The sequence below is a fragment of the Cupressus sempervirens genome, chromosome 5 (genome assembly GCF_028749045.1).
Source record: "Cupressus sempervirens isolate cs-2001-9-10 chromosome 5, ASM2874904v1, whole genome shotgun sequence".
NCBI classification, from domain to species: Eukaryota; Viridiplantae; Streptophyta; class Pinopsida; order Cupressales; family Cupressaceae; genus Cupressus; species Cupressus sempervirens.
The window spans coordinates 623,446,445-623,471,084 of record NC_143122.1 but is presented as its reverse complement, the minus strand read 5'-3'; the positions used below and the strand labels follow the sequence as shown (position 1 = coordinate 623,471,084).

At 34.9% G+C, this 24,640-nt stretch overlaps 1 protein-coding gene across 3 annotated transcripts in view; it reads left to right on the top strand.

The window, feature by feature from the left end:
• LOC149557439 (protein HAPLESS 2-like) overlaps positions 1 to 24,640 on the top strand; it is a 322,953-nt gene that overhangs the window by 115,659 nt on the left and 182,654 nt on the right. For all 3 annotated transcript variants that reach the window (XM_089832085.1, XM_089832084.1, XM_089832086.1), the window contains exon 8: positions 12,021 to 12,158. In XM_089832085.1, coding sequence (XP_089688211.1) covers positions 12,021 to 12,158 — 138 coding nt within the window. The remainder of the gene's footprint in view (positions 1 to 12,020; positions 12,159 to 24,640) is intronic.

Genomic DNA, 24,640 nt, shown 5'->3' with positions numbered 1-24,640 from the left:
TAATTGATCTACTATTTTATAATAGTTTGTTCCTTATCCCCTTTCTCTTATGAATGTTGAAAGAGAATTTCAGACTCCAAATCTAGTCTACTAATATACTGCCCACTCACATTTTGTGTTTTGATTTCACACCTCCAGTCATATAATATTTCAATGCCTTTCACCATAGTCATTTCTAATCATTTTTGTTTTTCTTCCATTTGCAGCTAGGCTCTAATACCAATTGTAATGTCCCCTTTCGGGACATTTTCTGATTTCCTTTCTATTTGTATTAGTTTGATTATCTGTTATGTGATATTCCTCTCAATGTTTTGATTTTGTATATATATGTATGTTTCATAGAGTCATGTCTTTTCATTAATAATAATTATATTATATTAAGAATTATAATTATATTAATTATATTTATATTAATAATATACCATATATTAAACATATAACATATATTATATTTATTATTAGTAATAATATTACTTGTTATAAATATTATTAATTCATTAATCGGGTATATCATAGTATTGAGATATATATAATTTATTTAAATAAGCTTTGATTATATTGATTAGTATCATAAGATATATTATACATCATTATAATATATCAACTATATATATTATATTATATATTATAATACTTTATTAATACAGTATTGCTATATTAAACATATCTTTATCATTATTTATTATTTCAATTACTTTATCAAAATGGGGACATCACAGGAGAACATTTTGACCTCGAGCTACTTGCATACACTCTTCTTGTATACAGTCAGCTTTTAGTCTTTCAAATTTAGGTAACTTAGATCGAGAGCATACCCCTTGTCTGAAGGTATCCCATGATGATGGAAGACCTTTTAGAGCCATTAGTGTTAACTCCTTTCCATCACAGATGTGTCTTATGGAAGAAAGTTGATTTCGAAGATCGGTTATTCTCATGAAGTAAGAGGAAATTTTCTCTCCTTTATTCATTTTAATATTTGACATTCTATCCTTTAATGTAATGATCCAAACAATATTGTTTATCTCAAACATATTTTCAAGAGCATTGTACATCTCATGTGCAGTGTCTAGTTTTGAGATTACAGGAACTAGATGAGTTTTAAGACCGTCCACAATAATTTTCATAGCTTTATTGTTATCACTTTCCCATTTTTCTATTTCATCATTTCCTTTAGGTGACGGGTTAGATTTTTCAATAAACTTATTTAAACCATGTTCTTTAAGTATAAGTTTCAGACATAGCTTCCAGCCTGCAAAATCTAAATCACCTTCTAGCCTATCTTCAAGTCTCATGCTGTTCACCATTTTATTAACAATATTTGATGCTTTTATAACCTAGAAAATTATAGTCTGATATCAGGATACTTCTTTTAAGCTGTTCTGATACCATGTTAGTGTATTAGACTTAATTCTTATATTATATCGAATCACCATTCAAGATCAGAATATGATAATGGACTGAATATGGTGTGAAATGTTTCCAGCACTATAATATCCTGGAAGGCGATATTCAGAATTTTCCTGCTTTAAAATAACTTGAAGACTTATTTATTTCTGTGTTCATTGTATGTTAAAGAAGAAGAGATCGATAGATATATATATGCGGGCAGTATATAGAGGAGTCACGACTAATAGCCGTGACTCATATTTGAGTCACGTCTATTAGACGTGACTATTAATAAGACATAACTAAATGCAGTTGATATTATACATGCGCACAATAATACATATGAAAACTAATGCAAGCGCTCGATAACATATACCGAGACTAATACAAACTGACACCCGATAATGATAAGTCAGATTTATATTTAATACCGATGAACCTCTAAATTAATTTGAATAGATATATAATCATAACTTATGTCTTCAGTTTATATTTAGAATAACAGTGTATATATATATATGTTTTTCAAATATCTCATATATAAGATGACATAAGTATATATATATGTTTTTCAAATATCTCATATATAAGATGACATAAGTATAATTATAAGAGTTATGAATAACTCTCCAACTAATCTATACATAAACACTTCCAAACATTTATTTACAACTGCAGTTTGCCCATTTGATTGAGGATGTTATGAAGAACTATGAGCCAATTGAGTACCCAAACATGAGAATAAATCTTTCCAAAAGTGACTAGTAAAGATAGGATCATAATCACTAACAATAACCTTAGGTGTACCATGTAGCTTTTGGATATTCTCCAAGAAAATTTTTGCCACTATACTTGTTGTAAAAGGATGTGATAATGCAATGAAATGTGCATATTTAGTGAGGCAATCAACTACTACCATGATGACATTATGACCTTTAGATTTGGGAAGCCTTGTGATGAAGTCCATGGATACCTCTTTCCAACATTGGCTAGGAATAGATCAAGGCTGCAAGAGACCCGGTGTCTTAATTGTCTCCCCTTTATTTCTTTGACAAATAAAAAATTCAGCCACAAATTTTTTAGCATCACCTTTTAGCCTTGCCAAAATTTTTTTTTGCTTGACCTAATGATATGTCTTCAAAAATCCTGAATGACCACCAATTGGAGACTCATGTAGTTCTTTGAGAATGTTGTGTTTAAGAGTGGAATTCTTGTAGAGATATAAGCGCTCTTTATACCAAAGAATACCCCCCTTTAAACAAAACTTATTTGAACTACTAGGGTCACTTTTTATTTGTTTGATTTTGCCACTCTTCTTTGGCTTCTACCACCCAATTTTCTTGTAATATTGAAAGGGCACACTGTAATATTGAAAAGGCACACAATAAGGCTTCATCTTTTTCATCCTTCCTGGAAAGTGCATCGGCCACAATATTTTTCTTCCCTTCTATACAATTTCAAAGTCATATCCTAACATCTTAGTGACCCATTTTTGTTGCTCTTCTAACGATAGTCTTTGTTCCAAAAAATATTTTAGGCTATCATGATCTATCTTAACCTTGAAGTGTCAACCCATTAAATAAGGCCTCCATTTTTTAACTACATGAAGGATTGCTAGCATTTCCTTCTCGTAAATAGGTTTGAGTTGATTTTTACCTTTTAATTGACGACTCTTAAAAGCAATTGGTTGACTTTCTTGCATGAGAACTGCTCCTATCCCATTTCCAGAAGCATCACATTCCACAATGAATTCCTTGGTGAAGTCTGGAGTGGCAAGCACTGGAGTTGTACACATAGCCTTCTTTAATTGCTCAAATGATACATTAGCAGATTCATTCCAATAAAAAGAATCGTTCTTCAATAGACTAGTAAGGGGTGCTGCTATACTACCATAATTCTTCACAAATCTTCTATAGTATCCTGTCAATCCCAAGAAACCCCTCAGCTTCTTAATAGTTTTTGGAATAGGCCATTCCATGATAGCCTGAATTTTGTTAGGGTCCACCTTTACTCCTTCATGTGAAACTATGTGTCCCAAATACTCCACCTTAAGACCAAAAGCACACTTGGATGGCTTAGCATAAAGTTGATGATCTTTGAGTAACTATAAAGCTTGATCTACATGCTGCAAATGTTCTTCCCAAGTCTTGCTATAAATTAATATATCATTGAAAAACACTAACACAAACTTTCTCAAAAACTTCTTAAAAATGGAATTCATCAAACTTTGGAATGTAGATGGTGCATTGGTAAGACCGAATGGCATCACCAAAAATTCATAATGACTCTCATGAGTTCGAAATGCTGTCTTACAAATATCTACCTCCTTAATGTGAATTTGGTGATAACTTGATCTAAGATCTAACTTGGTAAAATACATAACTCCATTTAATTCATCTAGGAGATCATCGATGACTAGAATAGGAAACTTATCTTTAATGGTGTACTTGTTGGGCACTCTATAATCTAGACACATTCACCAAGTTTCATCCTTCTTACGCACCATCATTATAGGTGAGGAGTAAGCACTTTGGCTATGACTGATAATTCCTGCCTCTAGCATTTCCTCAACAATTTTTTCTATCTCACTTTTTTGTATGTGTGGGTACCTATAAGGCCTGATGTTCGGTGGATGGCTCCCTAGAACCAGTTGTATGGCGTGGTCATGATCCCTCTTAGGAGGAAGTCCTTTAGGCATATCTCCAAGAATCACTAAGTGACGATCAATTATTGCTTGTAAATTTGGGTGAGTAAGAGCATTAGATTGAGAGACTTCTCATGAATATAGCTGGGCGACAAATCCATCCGCACCATTCTTAAGAAACTTTTGCATTTGATAAGAGCTTACCATCTGTGGGGATTTTGCCTTCAATCCCCTTAGCTCCGCTACTTTTCCTGTTGATTGAAATCGCATGAATAGTTCTTGGAAGTTCATCTCAATTGTTCCCAATGTACTAAGCCATTGTACTCCCAAAACAATATCCGCTCCACCCATGGATATCATATACATTGGGGTATCAAGTTGATAATCTCCCATGGATAATTTGATGCTATGACACTTCCCTAAACAACTTACTGTGCCCCCATTTGCAATCAAAACCTGAAATTTTGGGGCTGGATATATAAAACAATTTAGAAGAGTTGCCAACTGTTTCTTGATGAAATTATGAGTACTACTCGAGTTGATCAACATTGTTACTTTTTGCTTCTTTAAGAAACCCACTACCTTGAGTGTTTGTGGTGTATTGAAACCTGAAAGTGCACAACAATAAATGATTGGTTGAGAATCATGTAATTCCTCACCTGACTCCCTATCCTCCTCTGATATGGGCTCATCCTCTTCTTCCTCACTTGGACCTTCAGTATAGAACAATTTCTTTTCACTACATTTATGTCCTTGACTATATTTGCTATCACAATTGAAACACAACCCTTTTGCTCTTTTCTCCTCAATTTGTTGTAGAGTTAACCTAGTAGGTTGAGGAAGAGAAGGTGTTGAATATCCTTTTTCTCTTGTCACATTAGCCCCTTGCTTTCTAGGAATCGAAAACTTCTCTACCTTGCATGCCAATATAAAAGACTCATTTATTGAGCTGGGACAAAACATGCATACCTCATGTTGAATGTAATCCTTGAGACCACCCAAGAATAAATCATTCAACTTCTCCTCTATAATTGTATCCACTCTTAAGGATAGATTTTGGAATTTTTGAATATAATCATTAAGTGATCCTGTTTGTTGAATCTTAGCAAGTTGGCTAAAGAAGTTTTTTGTCACACTATTGCTATTTTGTGCTTTGAGTTCTTCTGTAAAAATTGACCATCATACAGTGAGACCCTTTTTCCTCCTATGAGTACAAAGCCAACAATACCAAATCAGTTGATCTCGTTCTAGATATAAGGAAGCCATCGTGACCTTTTGTCCATATGAGATTTGATGTACTTCAAAAAAATTCTCCATTTGAATAATCCATGTTAGAGGATCCTTGCCATCAAATTTGTGCATATCCAACTTTGGAAAAAATTTCCTAGATCCCATAGGATTAATAAAATTTGTCATTATTTGTCGACTTGAAGGTTTCACCTTGATTGCTTGAGAGCTCCTTGTTTCATTCATATAGGTGCTTAACATGCTTCGTATATTTGATATATCTTCTCATAGGTCACACATATCCCTCTCAACATCTTCCTTGAACTTACTAAGTTCCTCCTTGGGATTACTATCCTCCGTTGATTCCCAATCTTGATCAGAGGATTTCCCCGGTGTGGTAGCATTCTTTTTGCCTCTTGTTGAAGGCTCCATCATGATGGAAACCAATATTTCACAAAAATGAAATGTAAATTCTCTCCTTTTTTTAAAAAAAATTTTAAATTTTAATTTTTTTTGTAACTTACTAGGGCCAAGATACCCTTACTCGGAAATAAGATCTAGAATTTTTTTAGCAATTTTGCTCCCTCGAGAGAGAATTTTCCTAATTTTGCAATATCTTGCTTATTTTTTCTTCAATTTCTCGAAGCTTTGAAATTTACTCCTCTAATATGTATTAAAAAATCCAATACAAGTTATACTCCAGTTCGGTAGGATGTGAGAGTTATGAAGATCTCAATAAATTGTATAGAAATAGTAAATTTGCAATAATTTGCTCAAATTTGCTCCAATTCCTCTGAATTTTGGACTATAGCTTCTTTAATATGGTCTTCAAAAACCATTTATATATCTTTGAAAAATTCGCAAAAATCTAAAAGTTATGCTCTTCCCAAAATCGCCCCAATGCTGAGAAAAAATCTTGCCTCTATAGTGCCAAGATCATACTTTAATACCACTTATAATGAAATAATTTGCACAATAGAAGAAATAATATGAAATATTATATAAATAATTGATAATAATTGAGAGTAATAGGCCACTTCAATGGGGCAACCTCCAAATATCTCTAATGAGAACACACTTCACAATATGATGTTGAAATAAGACTCACAACCTCCTATATATACCTAATTATGCTTAGGTTGAATAGACACAACCCTACATAAGACCTAGGCCGACCTACCTACCTAAGTACTAATATAATAATGATAACATGACTTAATTAAGGATTAAGATATCCACAAGTTGACTATTCATAGCCCTATATACAACAATATTAAGGGCGTCGCAATTGCACTGAATTAAATACTCAGTATAGATTCAAAACACTGATTCAATTGGTTTACAGAAAGAACAACTGATGCACAAATCAAGAGGAATTAGTCCACAAGAATTGTCAACCTTCAAACCCTCAAGAAACTTCATAAGTCATTAAAAAGAATAGACAATAATAATCTGAAAATAAAGGATAGCGAAATAGAAGTTTCATGCAAAGTGTTTAACAAAATGTCAAACATCCAAAAGTGAAGTAATTTGATGTTTGTTGGAGTTGGAATTTGTTTGGGGTTCCTATAGTGGTATCAGAGATATATTATCTAGCATTATGGCATAGAGGTTTATTCCATGTAGACACTATGCCTGTAGAGGTTGCACTTCTCCACCTGGTGATGGAGAACTTGAGATTAAATTTGGCATATCACATCTTTGAATTAGGATGCCATTGTACCTCAATTTTGGGCATCTATTTTCTCTCTTTGAGGCAGCATTGATTTCTATAATTTGGGCATTTGATAGCCTTGCTACTAGGCAGCTTGTTTATGCATTGTGAACTTCTTGTGAGTTTCTTATCTTCTATTGGACAACGATTTTATTTCTGTTGTAGATGCTTTTCTAGGCATTCAATTTTCTGCATTACTACTCACATTAATAACAAGGGCCTTTTGTGGGGTGCGATATCTTGCTTGGTAGTCGTGGGTGTGATTGGCGATCAAGTTTGGGCAACATTTCCTCTACTAGCCGCATGTCTATCATCTGTTGGGGTATGGATGTAGCTTACTTCAAATTGCTGTAAATTAAATAATACAACTAGGGAGAGTCTTCCATTGTTCATGTTCATCAACAATCACTCTATTGCAAATTCGATTTCTCACATTGGCATACATGTTCTTTTATTTCTGAATTCCTTGAGCATTAAATAATAAATTGCACCATTGATTTATAGTTATTGTGGTTTGCATAGTGGTTACACATTATTTTGCAATTCATTTCAGTATTGTTTCAGCATTTCATATTGTGGGAAAAATTGAAAAAAACACTTTTTGTACAGAACCACACAATCACAAGACAATTTCAAAACAAAAAACAATATTAGTAAACATTACAATAGTGTGAGTCAGTTGGGTTCACTGCAGTGGTATTAGAGCCGTGCTGGTGTGAGTAGTGCTAATGTGAGCTAGCAGGGCTCTTCACAGTGGCATCAAAGCTCTTTACAATGGTATATTAAGTAGTATTATTGTTATATTGAATTATTTGTGTGAATTTTGAATATTTTGGCATTAAGAAGTTCGATAGATTTGATTGAACAAAGGAAAGATATATTTTTTTGAATGAGCAATTTTGGAGGACCATACAAAAGGTTGTATGATTGGGAAGAAATAACCATACGAATTGGTGGAAGGCATTGTACGATTGGACTGCTATTGTATGATAAGATTGTATGGCATTAGGGTAACAAGGTGAGTATTTGATTGTAGGAGTTTGACCGCACATTGGAGAGTAGTGTGCATATGTTGACGGAGAGAGGTCTATACGAGTTAGTTGTATGAAGATGGCACTTGACTTCACTAGCAGCTAATAGGTTGCAGAGGCAATGCTTGATATCCTTCACACATTACACTGTAAAGTTGAAAATTTCTGAATGAAGGCATGAGAAGTGTAAAAAACCTCTACAAAAGTAGATGACCATAGAAATGTTCTTGCAGGATGATAAAGGCGTTTCAGCCACAAATGAGAAAAGAAAGAACAATCACTTTCAAAGAAACTGTCGCTATAAAAAAGGTAGGTTTTTTCATTTATGTTTATGTAGAAAAACCCTATTCATAAAAGCAATGGCATAAAATTAGCTTAGATATGTCGGCAAAAAGGAAAAATATCTGTAGAAAGAGACATTCGAGCCAATGAAATGGTGACAGTTACAAGAAAAGTAATGCCCAAAAGACATATGAAGGAGAAATGTCATTTCAAGCCAGAATAGTGTGCATATGTCAAAGGAGAGAGAGGTTTATACAGGATGGTTGTATGAAGGTGACACTCGACTTCATTAAGTGCTAATAGGTTGCATAGGCAATGCTTGATATCCTCCACAGGGACATGGGTACATTACACTATAAAGTTGCGAATTTTTGGATGAAGGCATGAGAAGTGTAAAAAACCTCTACAAAAATAGATCACCAAAGAAATGTTATCACAAGATGATAATGGTGTTTGAGCCACAAATAAGGAAAGAAAGAACAATTACATTCATAAATATTGTCAATATAAAAAAGGTAGGTTTTTTTGTTTATGTTTATGGAAAAAAAACCTATTCGTGAAAAAAATGGTGTGAAATTAGCTTAGATCCATCGAAAAAAAGGATAAATGCCTGTAGAAAGAGACATTTGAGCCAAATATATGGCAAAAGTTACAAGAAAAGTGATGCCTAGAATACATAGGAAGGCTAAATGTCATTTCAACCTAGAATAGTAGCCATGCGAAGCAAAGAGAAATCAATAAAATGGTCTACGCAACAGCTATGAATAGATTTAAATGGGAGAGAGTAAAAACAAGCACGAAAGACAAACATCCAAGCCACAAATAGAGTAGAGACAATCCCATGCGGGTTGTAGAATGCAATGTCCCTTTTCTATGAATATTAGGACATTATAGGAATTACTAGATTCTTTCTACGATGTCAGCAAATATGATGTGATATGAGTACAATAAGAATGAAATGATATCTTTGGTAATTTCAAATGCTATGATGAATTTAAGGAAGTAATGAAATGTGATGTTATATGTAGCAATGTGTAATGTATAGTTCAATAACAGTATATTGTGGTGCAACAATGAATTGAGATGGATAAAATGCATATATTTGTAGTTGTAATTCCGATGCCACAATGGATTACAAGACTATGTCTACAACAATAGTCCAATCTCAATGAGAGTCTATGGTTGTCTCTGATATTACAATATAGTCATGCACATTCCTTGCTAGCCATCTCTGGTAGACAGTGAATAATATGCTATTGTGATAGGGAGATATATAGGCAATATGCAATCTCAGATATTCTTTTAAGTGTATATATGATCTACTATTTCCTTGGAGCCGTCTCTAATATAGAAATATAAATATGCTTGGTTTTGTTCCCTCTTTAATATGTTATAATACCCGGAATTCAATATATATGAGAGGTTGTGTTAGCAACTTTATGCTTAATGAGCGAAAGTCTGCAAGGGAACAAATATAAAATAAATTCTTAATTCACACCTCCATAGTTGATTGAATTTGATCATAAATAAAATTTGATTAGGCACAATGAACCATTAGCTCCATTTGTTATGTTTTCTGCCATAATTAATCAATAAACACAATAAGAGGATCGGCTTATGAATTGATTATAATGTAAGAGCAATGGGATTAAGGCTAATTGTATGGAATGATACTATAATCAAGTGCCGATAAGTATCCATTTTTGTCGATATTTAATTACTCATAACAATGATACTAATTATCATAAGTGATCATTATAATCGTGAATTGTTTATCCATGGATTGATAGTGACACCTGATCATGGATCATAATGATGCCGTATCTGAATATGGTACTGAAGCATGTTGATGTATGCATACATGTGAGAATGATTGAGTGATATAAGTGAGTATGCATATATGTATCTATGTATATGCATGGGTATGTATGTATGTGTATGGATGCACATGTATGTGGTGATGAATCATGCACGAGTACATTATAAAATGTTTCTAAGAATACAAATGCAATGATGAACTAACTACTATGTAGGAGATTATATATATGGCAAAGTATGCTTCCTTGCCTTATTATTTATATGTTATGTTCTTTTGATCAAAATTAAGGAATATCACATAGAATAAGGAAAAAAAGGATGGAGCTGGGCTAGGAAGAGAATTTCCCTAGAACAGACCCACAAATTTACTCAAGTTTGTTTTTGGAAAATATGCTAAATTTTTTTCGTAGGAATTGTTTTTCAAAAAACTAGAACCCCACTCTGGTGCCATATTACAAGAGGTGATTGAAAAAATAATTTAATGAATTATTAACAAAGAAAGGGTTGTTCTTATAGAGTTTACAATCGAGATGTTGCTAAACGAAACATTCAAATAATAGAAAGAATCTATTATACAAGACTTTTACAATATCTAAAAGTGACCATTAAAAATAGAAATAGAATAACTTAGGCAGTATTATTTTAATACCTATATTGAGCCAAGAATGTAATGTCCCCATCTTTTTAGCATCTTAGTGGAGTTCTTAACCTTTACGTTATTCGAAGGCTAAGTGGAGAAATAAGGAGAAATTGATTAAATTAATTTTTTATAAAGTCATTAAATAAATTAAAATTAAAAGATTACTTTATATTTAATTAATTTAATTTTCTAGAAGCACAACTAATTATTTTATTGGAAAGGGGGAAGCTTCTAGAGAGTGCATTTTCTAAAGTACAACTAATTATCGCCTTGGAAAGGGGGGAAGCTTCTAGAGAGTGCAATTAAATAATATTTTATTTCCTTCTAGAAGGGTGAAGGAAAAGAATAAATAGGGAGGGCAGCCTCACTGTTGAGCATTGAATGTGTTGCCATCTACTCTGCTGGACAGCTTGTGGAGCCAAGGGTTTTTGTAGTTGTTATATTGGTCATTGAGAACAAACACTCTCATTGATTTGCATAATTGAGGTGGTGAAATATCTTCCGAAGGGTTGTAACAGTTGGAGAAGACAAACCAGTCTTTTCATTGTGCCAAATTTGTGGCCTAGGTCCAACTTTGTGGAGTAAGGCATAAGTTGGAATTTCCTACAAGAAAATTCATGTTTTTGGAGCAATTCCAAGTTTTTATCTACTACATTTTGCATTGTTTGAGAGTAGATATTTAGGGCATTGGTAGGGTTTGTAAAATCTATTGTAATTTGATTTATATCAGAGTTTTATATCAGATTTTGTTGCCCTAACATCTTATTTATATAGATGCATATTTTCCTATTTGTAATCAGTGTTATTAAAAAAACAATTGCATCTTCATTTTTAGTTGTTTGATGTGTTCTTTGGAAGCATATTTATTAAAGTTTGGCATTTAGAAAGCAATCGGAATTTACATATGCAATATATCTCTTGCTTGCAAGGTGTTTGACAAAATGTCAAACAAATGAATTAGAGAGGACTTTGTGTTTGACAAAGTTATAACCTGTTGGGGTTATTACAAAAAATAACTTTTTTATATTGTATGTGAATCATTGAATACTCTAACAAAATAAATCTTAAACTCATGTACCTGTAGAATTGGTATTCCATAATTGTAGCTAGGAGAAAATTATTACCATCTATTATTTGGGAAACTATTTGTTCAAATGAATATGGCAATTGGAATGACACCAGTATTATCTTAAATTGTTTACAAGAATGTCTGATTTTAATTATAAATGAATCACTTTGAAGTCAATCATATACCAAGTTTTCATTTTGGCTTTGCAGACAATAATTAATGTGAACCCCCAAAATAAGAGGGCAGTGTCAGATGACAACTTTCTAAAGGCAAACTTAGTTGGTGACTTCAATGGTTATCATAGTATACCATCGTTTGCCAACATGTATCTCTCTATTCCAGCTCAGGTATATAGCACTGCATATAGTTTTTTCTTTTATTTTTTAGTCTTTTCCTAGTATATGCTGTAAGGTATATGATTATATGATAATAGTTGTATAATTACATCTAGACTTATGTGCAGTTCAAATTTTACAAACTAAACATATAATATTATAATCTGTATTTTACTAAAGTGGTTGTCTAATTTCTCTTGCCGCATAGCTTACCATTGCTAATTTTTTGTTTTCAGTTTTTTGATGTCCATACACATACAATATGAGATTTTTCATTTTGACTTTTTAATTTACTTATTATGTTACCTGATTAGGCTATAATGGCATCTATGATTTCAAAATAGCTATTTTATATGTTTTTGATTATGAGTGTACTACTAACATACTTTTTTTTTGATTGGTAATATTGTTTTGTATTAATATTGAAAAAGAGACATTATATTGGTATGGCATCAAGCCTTGCATTTATAGCTACCCTTCCCCTTACATATACCATTAGGTGAATATAACACAAAAAAGAGTATTAACACTCCTAAAAGTACAAACACCCACCTATACATTAACCAAACTTTAACCCAAAAAGCAGCGCCACTACCTCCATCGTCAGCTACACCTTGAATCAGTTGGCCGCTTCCTCCTGAGTAAATGTTGAGGTAGCACGATCATCCTCCATTGAGAGTTCCTGTCCCATCCTGCGACGCTTTCCCTTGCCTTTTCCCTCCTGTGGCAGCAAAGAAGCATCAACCCACATCCCCTCTGTAGTTGACACCCCTTCTTTCAGCTAAGATTTCTTCACAATTTGATGGCGAATTTTTTGTCCAGGGCCCAAATTGTTTTTCCTTGCCATCGCCTTAATGAAACCGTGCCCCTCCTTCGGCTCCCAAATGTTCTCAGCCATGTAATCTAGGATCAATTTCCATCCCTCAACATCTTTTGGGATATGCACTCCCTGTGGGTTTGAAGACAACCAAACCACCAATGGTTGGATAGAGGAATCCCCTCCGCTGATCAGTTGCTAGGGTTCGGTGCCCATTTCAATCCCCACCCCTAGAACCGCTCGTTCAATGATTTCGTCCAGTCCCAGAAGCCATTGTGTGTCAATGCTTTCAGCTACCACCCTTCGAACTTTATCTTTTGATCCCCCCACCAATAGAGCAAATGTCACAAATAGAGAGGCCACGTCTAGATTGGACTACCTCTTCCAAAAATCAACCAAATACTCTGGCCCAAAAAGCTGCTGAATACCCTTCATAAAGCTTGGATCCTCAATAATGACAATGTGTTTCGGTTGCCGCAGAGAAATCTGACCTTCATAAGTTTGAATTTGCAAATCCGAACCAAGAGCAAAATTCACCTCCATTTTTGTCTCTTGTGAAAAACAATGACCTTTCCTTAACTTCCGCTTGAATTTAACACCCTCGGAACTCTTTGGAAACTCTGGAAAATGTACCAAAGTCAACCAGACACTTCTTTGCTACGTGCAATGAATGTTTTGGTACCATGATCAATTTTGCTTACCCTAGGGTGGTTAATGTCCTTGTGAGTCTAAATCATAATGTTTCACACATCAAAATGTAGTACCATGAGTGGGATATTTACTCTAATGTTCATCTGATTTCCTTTCTTAATTTACTCTCCAAGGTGGTGGAAGTCCTCACAAATTACATATTGAGGACCCAATGTTAAATTAGTACCTAAGTTGGCTAGCCGATCCGCCACTTTATTCGCTTCCTTGTAATAGCGAGAAACTTTAAAATCCTCAAAATCTAGCAGCAACTCCTTGATTTGCCGTATGCTTTGATCCAAATGCCATGCTTCCATCTTTCCTTTCTTGATGCCAATGATGATGATTTCTGAATCACCTTCCAAATGTATACGTTGACCTCCAATTTTTACTCTTAATTCCAAAGCTTCCTTGGCAACTAAACATTCTGCAATATTATTTGTTTCGTCCGACAATATTTTTGCAGTTAATGCAATGATATTGCCTTTATGATCTCTTGTCACACATCCACACCTTGATACACCTGGGTTACCCCTTGCTGCCCCATTAAAATTAATTTTGATCCATCCCTCCTTTGGAGTATCGATAATGCCTTCTCCCTTTTGAGATTGGATTAACCCCAAAACACCCATGAATGGGTGTACTAACATACTTACGGACCACTATAGTTTATGCAATTTGTGAGAGAAAATGATAGGTTAGCATTTGTTTCCCTTCTAGTAGTAATAAAATATCATTGGTTGTTTAGATTTGGGTCTAACTGCAACTATAGATGTGGACCTAGAAGTTGTGCGAAGATGGGTTTGACTGTAACTAATGATGATTAACTATAGGGACATGTCTCTTCAACAGACATGTCTTCCCCTCGCATATATATATATATATATATATATATATATATATATATATATATATATATATATATATATATATATATATATATATATATATATATATGAGATCCAAATCTGCATTTGGAAGACATCAATCACATTGGCAATGTTACTACGTTTGTAGAAACGATCCTAGAAAAACAACAGTTTTGGCATGCTCAGTGCCTTGAGAAGCTTCTATATTCACCTGTGCAATCAATTTACCCTCCTCTTGTGCCATTTTAAAAAAATTCAGAACCTTCAATCACTTCTTTGCAATTCAATCTCTCTGAACAATTTTGTGCTCAATCTCTTCTTGGCTTTGAACTTTGTGAATGTTGTAATTGGAATTCTGTTACATCACCTTTTAATAGTAGTTGAGCATGGAAATTGGCATTTTGATGTAACGACCCCCGTGACTTAGGAGAGAACAACTTTTTTATAAAAATAATAAAGTATGGTTGTAAATTTCATAACTTCATTATTAATATTGATATTTTAAATAATCAATAATTATTGAACAAAATAATAAATAGTCAATTTATTGTTATCAATACAAATTACAAAATAATAATAATTATTACAAGACATTTACTATAAAAAAAGAAATAATGATAAATAAATACATTTCCTTCTTTCAAATTACTAAAATATTATAGTAAGTGTTATTTTTATCATATCAAACAAAAAAAATTAGATGAAAGTCATGACCGATGCATTTGGTTGTGACTCCTAATAAAGCCATGGTATTTATATGATAAATTTGGACATAGAAAGGAAACGGGAAGAAGATGGCGAGAGTCGGATAGCATTTAATCATGGAAAGAAGACAAATCAAAGGGAGAGAGAGAAGATCCTGCGGAGGCCACAAAGTCACCAGACACAGCTGAAGGGTTTGACATAGTATTTTGACAAGGACAGAAGCCTGACATTCCACACTTGACTCTTTTTAGGTGGAGTCACATACAAGTCACGAAGAGCAATCTATGTACGGGCGACAATATAAAAGGATAAAAACCTGATACAAACTTTCAGGCATTCACTACTTCGTCCCTAGCAAACAAAAGACATATAGAAGCTGTTGCAAAGTATTTAGGACAGGATTATCATATTGCTAGGCAAGGAATCGTCCCATCAGAATACCATCAAATAAACTCATTTGAATTAACACCATAGAGGAATAACAGGGGGCGATATCCTCTAATTAAATAAATCGAACCAGATAACTTCAGTATTAGAGCTAGTAGAATCTGAGCAGAATTCAAAAGGAATTGAACTGAAGATACCAAGAAAGGAGGACATCCTTCCTTAGGGAATTATAATTTTTAATAAGAATCAAGGCAGAGATATAACATCTCTGAAGGTCAGTAAAACTGAAAGACTGAAACATATTTAGATAGGATGAACATGCCTAAGGTAGTTCATAAGGCTTAGGAGGAGAGTAACCTCCCCTAAGAAGGATGGATGTATCTGATCAATCATCCATAAGGCTTAACGAGAGTAATTGTGAGATGAAGTCACTTAGTGGAGAGCTGTTTTGTATAGGAGCCCCAAGAGGCCCTCCCCCAGGAGCTAAGTGACTGATTGCAACCTCTCCTTAATAAGGAAGCATTGATTAGAATATATTTCTCAATTCCTAAGCGTATAATGTTTTATAATTTTTTTATAATGGTTATTGAGTAATAACACGTGCAGGTTTAGTAGCCAGGAGACTGTAGGGTTATTTTCCAATCCAAGAGCCGAGACATTATAATTCAAGACATGCATGAAAATTTTCGAAAACTCAGAAAAGCATGACAATCAGGCTATATGGCACTCGTACTGCCAGCATTCAAAATCCCTTTTTACACTTTTTCAGATAGTACTCTTTTTGGCAATTATGAGATTACAACAGTCATTTTAGTCTTTATGTTTTATGGCAGCGACCATGCGAACACTTAGCACTATTAGTTATTCGTGGCTTCATGAGGCTTACCTTCTAACCCTTATTTTTGCTTGTGACTCTGCAAAACCTTTAACTGCCACTTAGCTGTCTATCTTCATGATTGTTCTTTAAACCTTGCAAAAGTGCAAACACTTCTGAAATACCTTGTCGTTGCTTCGCGGGTTCCCTTTTGCCTTATTCTTTTAGTCGCGCGACTAAGTGAACACTACTATCATGTCTTGATTGTTGCTTCACGGCTTGATTCTAACATTAACCCTTTAATGCTTGCAACTCCGCGGTATACCTCAAGTCTGAGTGATCGCGACTTCACAACTTCTTTTTCACCTTATAGCTTTAAATGCGCGATCATGAGATCAAACATTCTTTATAAGATTTGATCTGTTTCGCTAGTTCGCGGCTTATTTTTTACTTAATAGCCTGAACAACACGATTGAGTGATCAAGCATCATATTCATGCTTATTGACTGCTTCCCCCATTCGCAACTATCTACCAAACTACATTCTTTAGCCATGTGGCTGCGCGATCAAAGAATCTTCATAACATGCTAACCTATTTTGCAAGTTCGTGACTTGTGTTTTTCAGTACCACTTAAACCTAGTGATTGAGCGGTCAAGAATTATTAAGGCATCATTGACTGTTTCACATCATCGTGGCTATCTTATTAAACTGCAACCTTAGCCATGCAACTGTGCAATCAAAGCTGATCGCCAGGTCGCTTCATCATGCCAACTGTTTAAACTTTAAGTTGCAAAGCCGTGCACAACTTTCCTAACCTTAGTCGCACCATCGCTACTTAGATCTTTATGCTGGTTCATAACATGTTATCTTCAAATGCTTCCATGTGTTTGATTTTCGTTCTTCCATGAAGGTAGCGATTAAGTGTGAATGCACTTTCACATGGTCGCTACTTGAAGTTTTAACTTCATACTTAACTGCACGAAGCTGCAAAAGCTCATCACTTAACCTCGTCATGCCTTCTTTGTTTAAAATATGCCTTCAACAATAATTGAGGAGACCTTGCGAACACTGCCATATTGACTGAGTTACACCGTCACACCATAATAGGGTTAAAAGCTTGATAAAGCAGCGATAGAGAGATAAGCCTTTGGTCGCACAATCGCCATTTAGAATTTCAAAATTCTTTTAGAGCTCGAAACCTTTAAAACATTTGTTTTGAAAATCAAAGGAGTAAAACATGAAATTATACATTGGGAGATGAAACGAGGGTTTTGCTAGGAGAACTTTGCAACAAAAAACATAGAAATAAGTGTACAATTTTAAAACTAGATTTTCACAATAGGTTGGCATTTTTATCATGGTGAAAATACCTTCCAACACCTGCGACCAACTCAGAAGAACAATGGGCTAGGTAGGAATATCTGTGATGACTTTCAGAAGAGTCAGCAAAGCTCTGAAGCTAGTGAAGAAACCAAACCAAATAAAATATGGTCCTCAACTTGAAAGGATGAGCCCCAAACTTAGCCAAAATGATCCAGTGAGGTGTGGATTAGTGACATATGATAATGCGTGGAAGGAAGAGAGTCTGGACTCTCTCAATTGAGGCCTAGTTAGACTCTAAGAGGGAGGGCCCCCACATAGTAGAGCCATAAAGAACACTTGGCCTAACCAGGGAGTCTAGAAGGTACATCTCGGTCGCGGTGTCCTAGAAGTGGTGACAAAAACACTGTCTCTCAAGCATAGCAACGGAGCCAAGCCCCTTGCTGACTCGAGGTTGCATGGTTGGTCTCAAACTGAAAGGAGGTCCAAAGAACTTAACCCCCAAGTAAGTAGTAAGTATAAGAAGATGCGATGTCAATCTCGGCGCCCTGGAAATGAAAATGGAGGTGTGAGGTTTTCAAATAGTTGAAGACCATAACCTAGGTCTTGCCCAAGTTCACCACTAGCTCGCGTGAGTAACAAAAGGAGGCCAACCCATCAAGAAGTTGTTGAAGCCCTTCGGGGGAAGAAGTTAGGAGATTCACATCATTGGCAAATAAAAGAATGGAGATCAACACTTGGTGTAAGTAGTAGCCATCAAAGATTTGAGGAGCCAGTTTTCCAAATAAAAAAACACAGAGAATGACACCATCTCTAAGCGAAGAATTGAATAGTCGAGTACAGGAGATATTGCAAAAGGGATTGATTAGATAGAGTCCAAGTCTATGTGTTGTACCAACATTATTAGTGCTAAAGAAAAACAACGAATGGAAGATATGCATAGATTCTACGACTATCAATAAGATCATAATCAAGGACAAAATTCCCTTGCCAAGGATGGATGATATTATGGATTGGTTGAGTGGATTTTTGTATTTCATAAAGATAGATATGAAGAGTGGATATCACCAAATCCAAATCAAAGAAGGAGATGAATGGAAGATTTCCTTCAAGATAAAGGATGGGTTGTATAAGTGAGTCATGCCTTTTGTGCTATCCAATTCACCAAGCACATTCATTTAGCTCATAAATGAGGTATTAAAAGAATTTCTGGGTAAGTTTCTCATTGTTTACCTAGATGATATTTTGATCTTTAGTAAGATATTGGAAGAGCATATAATCATATTTGCAAGGTGTTTGAGAAGTTAAGAGAAAAGAAATTGTTGATTAATTTAAAGAATTGCAGTTTGTGAATGAGTTTTTATACTTGGAATTTTCAGTTTCAGCTGAAGGCCTAAAAATGAACCCAGAGAAGGTGAAGGCTATTGTTGAATGGCCTACTCAAAAGAGTGCTAGTGAGGTAAGATCTTTTCACAGTTTGGCTAGCTTTTACAAAAAGTTTATTAGGAGTTTTAGCAATGTTTGTGGACCCTTGATTGAAATAATGAGTGGGGATAGGAAAAAGTTTAAGTGGACTACAAAAACAAATAAGAGTTTTGAGTTGTTGAAACAAAAATTTACAAAACAACCTATTTTAGCACTTCAAGATTTTAATAAGATTTTTCAAATAGACTATGATGCTAGTGGTACTGCCATAGCAGTTGTTTTGAGCCAAGAAGGTAGACCCATTGCTTACTTTAGTGAGAAGTTAAATGATGGCTAGAGAAAATATTTTGTTTATGTTTAGGGGTTTTATGCTACAGTTCAAGCATTGAAGAAGTAGAGACATTACTTTCTACCTAAGGAGTTTGTTTTATATGCTGATCATCAAGCTTTTCATTATTTAAAAATAGTCAAGGAATGTTGAATCAAAGGCATTTGAATTGGGTTGAATTTCTGCAGAGTTACACATTTGTTTTAAAACACGAGTGAGAAGTCTAACAGGGTTGCATATGGTCTTAGTAGGAGACATATTTTGCTGATAGAGATATAAATTGAGGTTGTTGGGTTCAAGAAACTCACGAGTTTGTATTTAGAGGATCTTGATTTTGATGAAGCTTGTACAAAATGTGTTACTCTAGACATAATCAATTGGTTGGATTTCATCATTTAAGATGGCATGCTATTAAGAGAAAGTTAGTTGTACATTCCAAAGAGTTCTATGAGGGAGAAACATAGTGAAGGGCTGGTTGGACATTTTGGTCGAGAAAAAACCATTGATCCAATTAGTGAGAATTATTTCTAGCCATAGTTGAAGCAAGATGTCAAGGAATTTGTATAGAGTTATTGAGTATTTCATATAGAAAAAGGAGCAAAGCAAAATACAGGGTTGTATCAGCTATCAACTGTAATAGAAAAGCCATGGAAGGATATTAGTATGGACTTTGTTCTTTGTTTACCAAGGAGTTGGCTAGGATATGGTTCAATTTTTGTGGTAGTTGACAGGGTTCCAAAGAGTACACATTTCATTCCCCATAAGAAGACTAATGATGTTGTTTACGTGGTAGAATTGTTTTTTTTAGCAAAGTGGATAGACTACATGGTCTGTAAAAGAGCATAGTTTTAGATAGTGACATCAAGTTTGTTGGGTACTTTTGGCACTCATTATGGAGGAAGTTAAAGACAGTTTTGAAGTTTAGCTCATCGCATCATCCATAGACTAATGGAGAAACTAAAATAATGATAGGAGTTTGAGAAATTTGCTGAGATGTTTGATTGGAAATAAGCCAAAGGGATGGGATTTGATTTTACCATAGGCATAATTTGCATATAATAAATCTGTCAATATGAGCACTGGTAAATCACCATTATAGATAGTATATGGAAGTAGTCCCAAAAATGCTTTCAAATTAAGTAAGTTGGATACATGGGAGAGATGAAGCTAAAGACTTTACACAACACTTGAAGAACATTCATGAAGAAGTGAAGATTCCCATTACTAAAATGAATGCACAGTAGAAGGTTAAGGAAAATGCGAAAAGGAGGCATAAGGAATTTCGGGTTGGGGATGAAATCATGGCTCATTTGAGAGAGGAGAGATTTATAGCAGGAACATATAATAAGTTGAAGATGAAGTTTGGACCATGCAGAATATTAAAGATGCATATTCAGGAAATTCTTATGAAGTAGAGTTGCCTAGCGAATTGAATATTTCACCAACATTTAACATCTCAACAGAGTATGATGAAGAAGGTGAGAAGACAACGTCATAGAAGCACAATGGAGTATTCCGGCAACTACTTCAGCCACAAAGGAGATTCAAGATATTCTGGATAGTCGCAGGACATATGAAGAATATCTAGTCAAATGAAAAGGAAAGCTTGTAGAAGTTTCATCACGAATGACAAGGGAGGAGGTTAACCATCTTGGTTTCCCACTAAACACTTGAGACGTGACAAGATCACTTCTCAAACTCCCCTGAGTGTCTAATGCAAGAGCATCTTGGGTGCAAGGGAAATCTTGCATCATCAAAAAATATTTCTATTGTCTTTTTCAATAAGGGTTGTTTCAATTTAGAGTTGATATTTTTGGAAGCTTATTATTTTTAGTAAGTTGGCCATTTGAGTTCAGAATGTTTTGATTTCATACATGGAGGTTTATTTTAGATTTATCATCCTATTAGTAGAGTTTGCTTGCAATACCAATTGCTTTTGTAATAATAGTCAATTGAAGCAATGGTTGATGAGTTATGGTCTTTGGAAGTTATGGTACCTCAAATTATGGAAAGTGAAATTATTTGGGTTGACTCTAATGTAATAAAATATAAAAAATAATAGATAAGAGCCTAGAATGCAATGGTAAATTGTGAGCCTCTTATATGAGAGGTTTTGGGTTCAAATCTACTCGATTGAAATAAATAAACAATAATAATTAATCAAACCACATAATAATCAATTTTGGCTTCGACCTCTTACCAATAAGAAAAATGAGAAATAATAATAGTTTATGGTTAGTCGGCCTCAGGGGCTAGGGCTAAATTTCTAGAACCTTCTTGGGTAGTAGAAAATTGTCTATATAAAGAAGGCCCATAGAGTTGTCTAGGAAAATTTTGGGTTGTTGTTGGTGCGTTTGGATTACATAATATTGTAAGGAAAATGCCTATGTGGCTTTGCATTTTGTATTTCTTAAATTTGTAATTCCATACTTTTGGAGGTAATAAGAAGCCAACTTTTTGTTCTTGCAACTTCTTGTTATTTCTCTAATTTTGTTATTTGTTTGTGTTATTGAGGGAGTACCTTTCATCAATGCTTTATATACAATTATCTTCATGATTGAACAATTTAAGACAAGGTTGTGGATATTGAAGGATAAATCTTAATCTCACATATATATGAGAGCCAACATAGTGGTTCATGCATCCAAAAGGCATGGATAAATAAATAACGTGAGAACCCGTCCCTACGACTCCTCTCAAATCAATATGCAGCCACTGGAATGAAGCTGTATGGTTAGCTGAGTGAAGTATGGTAAGTTTGAAACACTTGTATGGATGCCAAATAGGGGTGTACCAACAAGGATGAAGTTTGTACGGTACAAGCCATACAGTATGCTATCGGACACCAAATGTGCTGTATGGTGAGAGAGATGGTGTGCGGTTAGCACTCTAGCCGTATGGAGGTATAAGGTGTAATGGGCACCCCTGGATGTCCCAAAAACTAAACCAAATTGCTGAAAGGAATTATGTCAAACAGTTTGCATTCAACTTCTTATTTCTCCGTTTAATGTTTTAAACCCCTTATAACTCCGGAAATCAAACGTTTATTTGTTTGTTGTGTTTCATGCATGGAATTGGTATCATACAACATAAGCAAGAAAGAAACTACAATGATATGCAAAGTGGAAATGAACTACTGCTAATAAAATGTTATTTTCAGAATTCATAAAACCAAATACATGGCAGATATATCAACTCACTAATTACTTCAGCAGTATCGACATAATACTCCAGCCCATGCTTTCGAACTTGCTGCTACAATACTTTGTTCTTCAATCAGTCCACTACCTTCATAATACCATTCCCTCAAAGCGGCATAAGCGTCGGACAAGTAGTGAAGAAGATATGAGCAAAATACCAAATTTGCCTGTAGCCGGAAATGCAACTAAACTGCCTGATAATGAAGCCAATAACAAAGAATTCCAAAGGCCAAACCCCAAGGGAATGACGTCTAGAATGTTACAAGAGAGGATAGACGTCCTCAAATGCCAAGAACGGAGCTTCAACTCACACACCAATTTCTTCTCATATTCAACCTGCCTAATGAAGCCACAAATGCTTCCTTTTATTCTATTTCCAAGGGTCCGCTCAACTCATATGGGCAATGTGGGATAAAAGATGTGTAATATATAAAACATATATTAAAATACCCCTTATGTCTCCCTTGGGTACACATCACCATAAAATAAATATTAAAGTAACACTTTAATATTATACAATTAAATTAGACGTTACTTTAATAAAACTTTAGGCATTAAAATGTATTAGCAATCAGACTCCGAATAATGCGAGTGATAGCTCATCGGAAAGCTCTCACCGAGGAGTATCGAATCCAATCACCAAAATTGACCTGCACTGTGTCCTGCCGACTTACTAAAAATAGTAAATATGCTTGAAACTGAGTAAATCAACTTCGTTTTGGCCCAAACTGGAAATGACTAGGCCAAAACACTCCACGATCCCATTAAACCCTTCGTTAGCCCTCGGGACCATGTAGAACAAGGCTAACGCACACACACTTGGTCAACTGCTAAAATGGGGACATTACATAAGGAGGCTGTACGGTGAAGTGAGGACGAGGCTGTATGGTGAGTAAAGTAGCCGTATGGTAGGGTGCTATGGTGGCCGTACAGTAGGGACTAAGCTGCTCCCAAAAGGGAGGGCCATATGGTTGATGGATGGAGCTGGGTGAGCGGAAATGTAGTTTGACAGGCTGTATGACTATAGATGATACACCAATAAGTAGAGAAAACATCAATATTATCTAGAGATTGAATACGAGAGAAGATCAAATAAACACGTTATTTCTCCAATTCGCAATATGATGGTGCTCTGATTTGCTAGATCCGAGCGAAGTATTACAAGCGATGGAATAGGGTGAGGGTTCAATACCACTGAAACTAGAAACAAGCCAAATAAGGAATATCTTTGACTCCCGAAATGGTGAACAACATAGAATCCCAACAGGAATTCGCAGTGCAAGAGGTATAATCAAATCGTACAGCTAATGACTACCTACAAGTCATGCTTAAATACTTGTTGGGGAAATCTTTCCAAGGGTGTACAAAGATAGCCGAGGGCAACACAAACTATAGAAACAAAAAAAAAAATGGGTCTAAGATATATTAAATCGATTGGCCTATTAACAATAGTTTGATTAATGATTTATTTTATAACATGAACATTACAGTCCTCTCATCCCAAACTTTGCTTGTCCTTAAGCAAATGCAATGCCAAATGCTATAGAATGTGCTTGTCCTCCCATGTTGCGTCATCCAACGGCAAGTGTTTCCAATGTACCAAACATTCCTTCACTGTGTGGTTCCACAGGGTCTTCTCACGTACTTTGATAATCTTAGTTGGTTCTAATATGAGCTTACCTTCATTGAGCAACAGAAGGTCTGTAGGTACCATGATGTTCTGTCCCACGACTTTCTTTAGGCATGAAACATGAAAAATGTTATGAAAATGGCTCTTCTTCAGAAGTTCTAGCTCGTAGGCAACTTCACCGATGCGACGTACTACACAATAGGGGCCATCAAATCGTGGCTTCAGTTTTTCTTTCCCTTTTTCCTTCAATGAAGATTGTCGGTATGGCTGGAGCCTGAGATAGACAAGGTCTCTTACTTTAAAACTCCTCT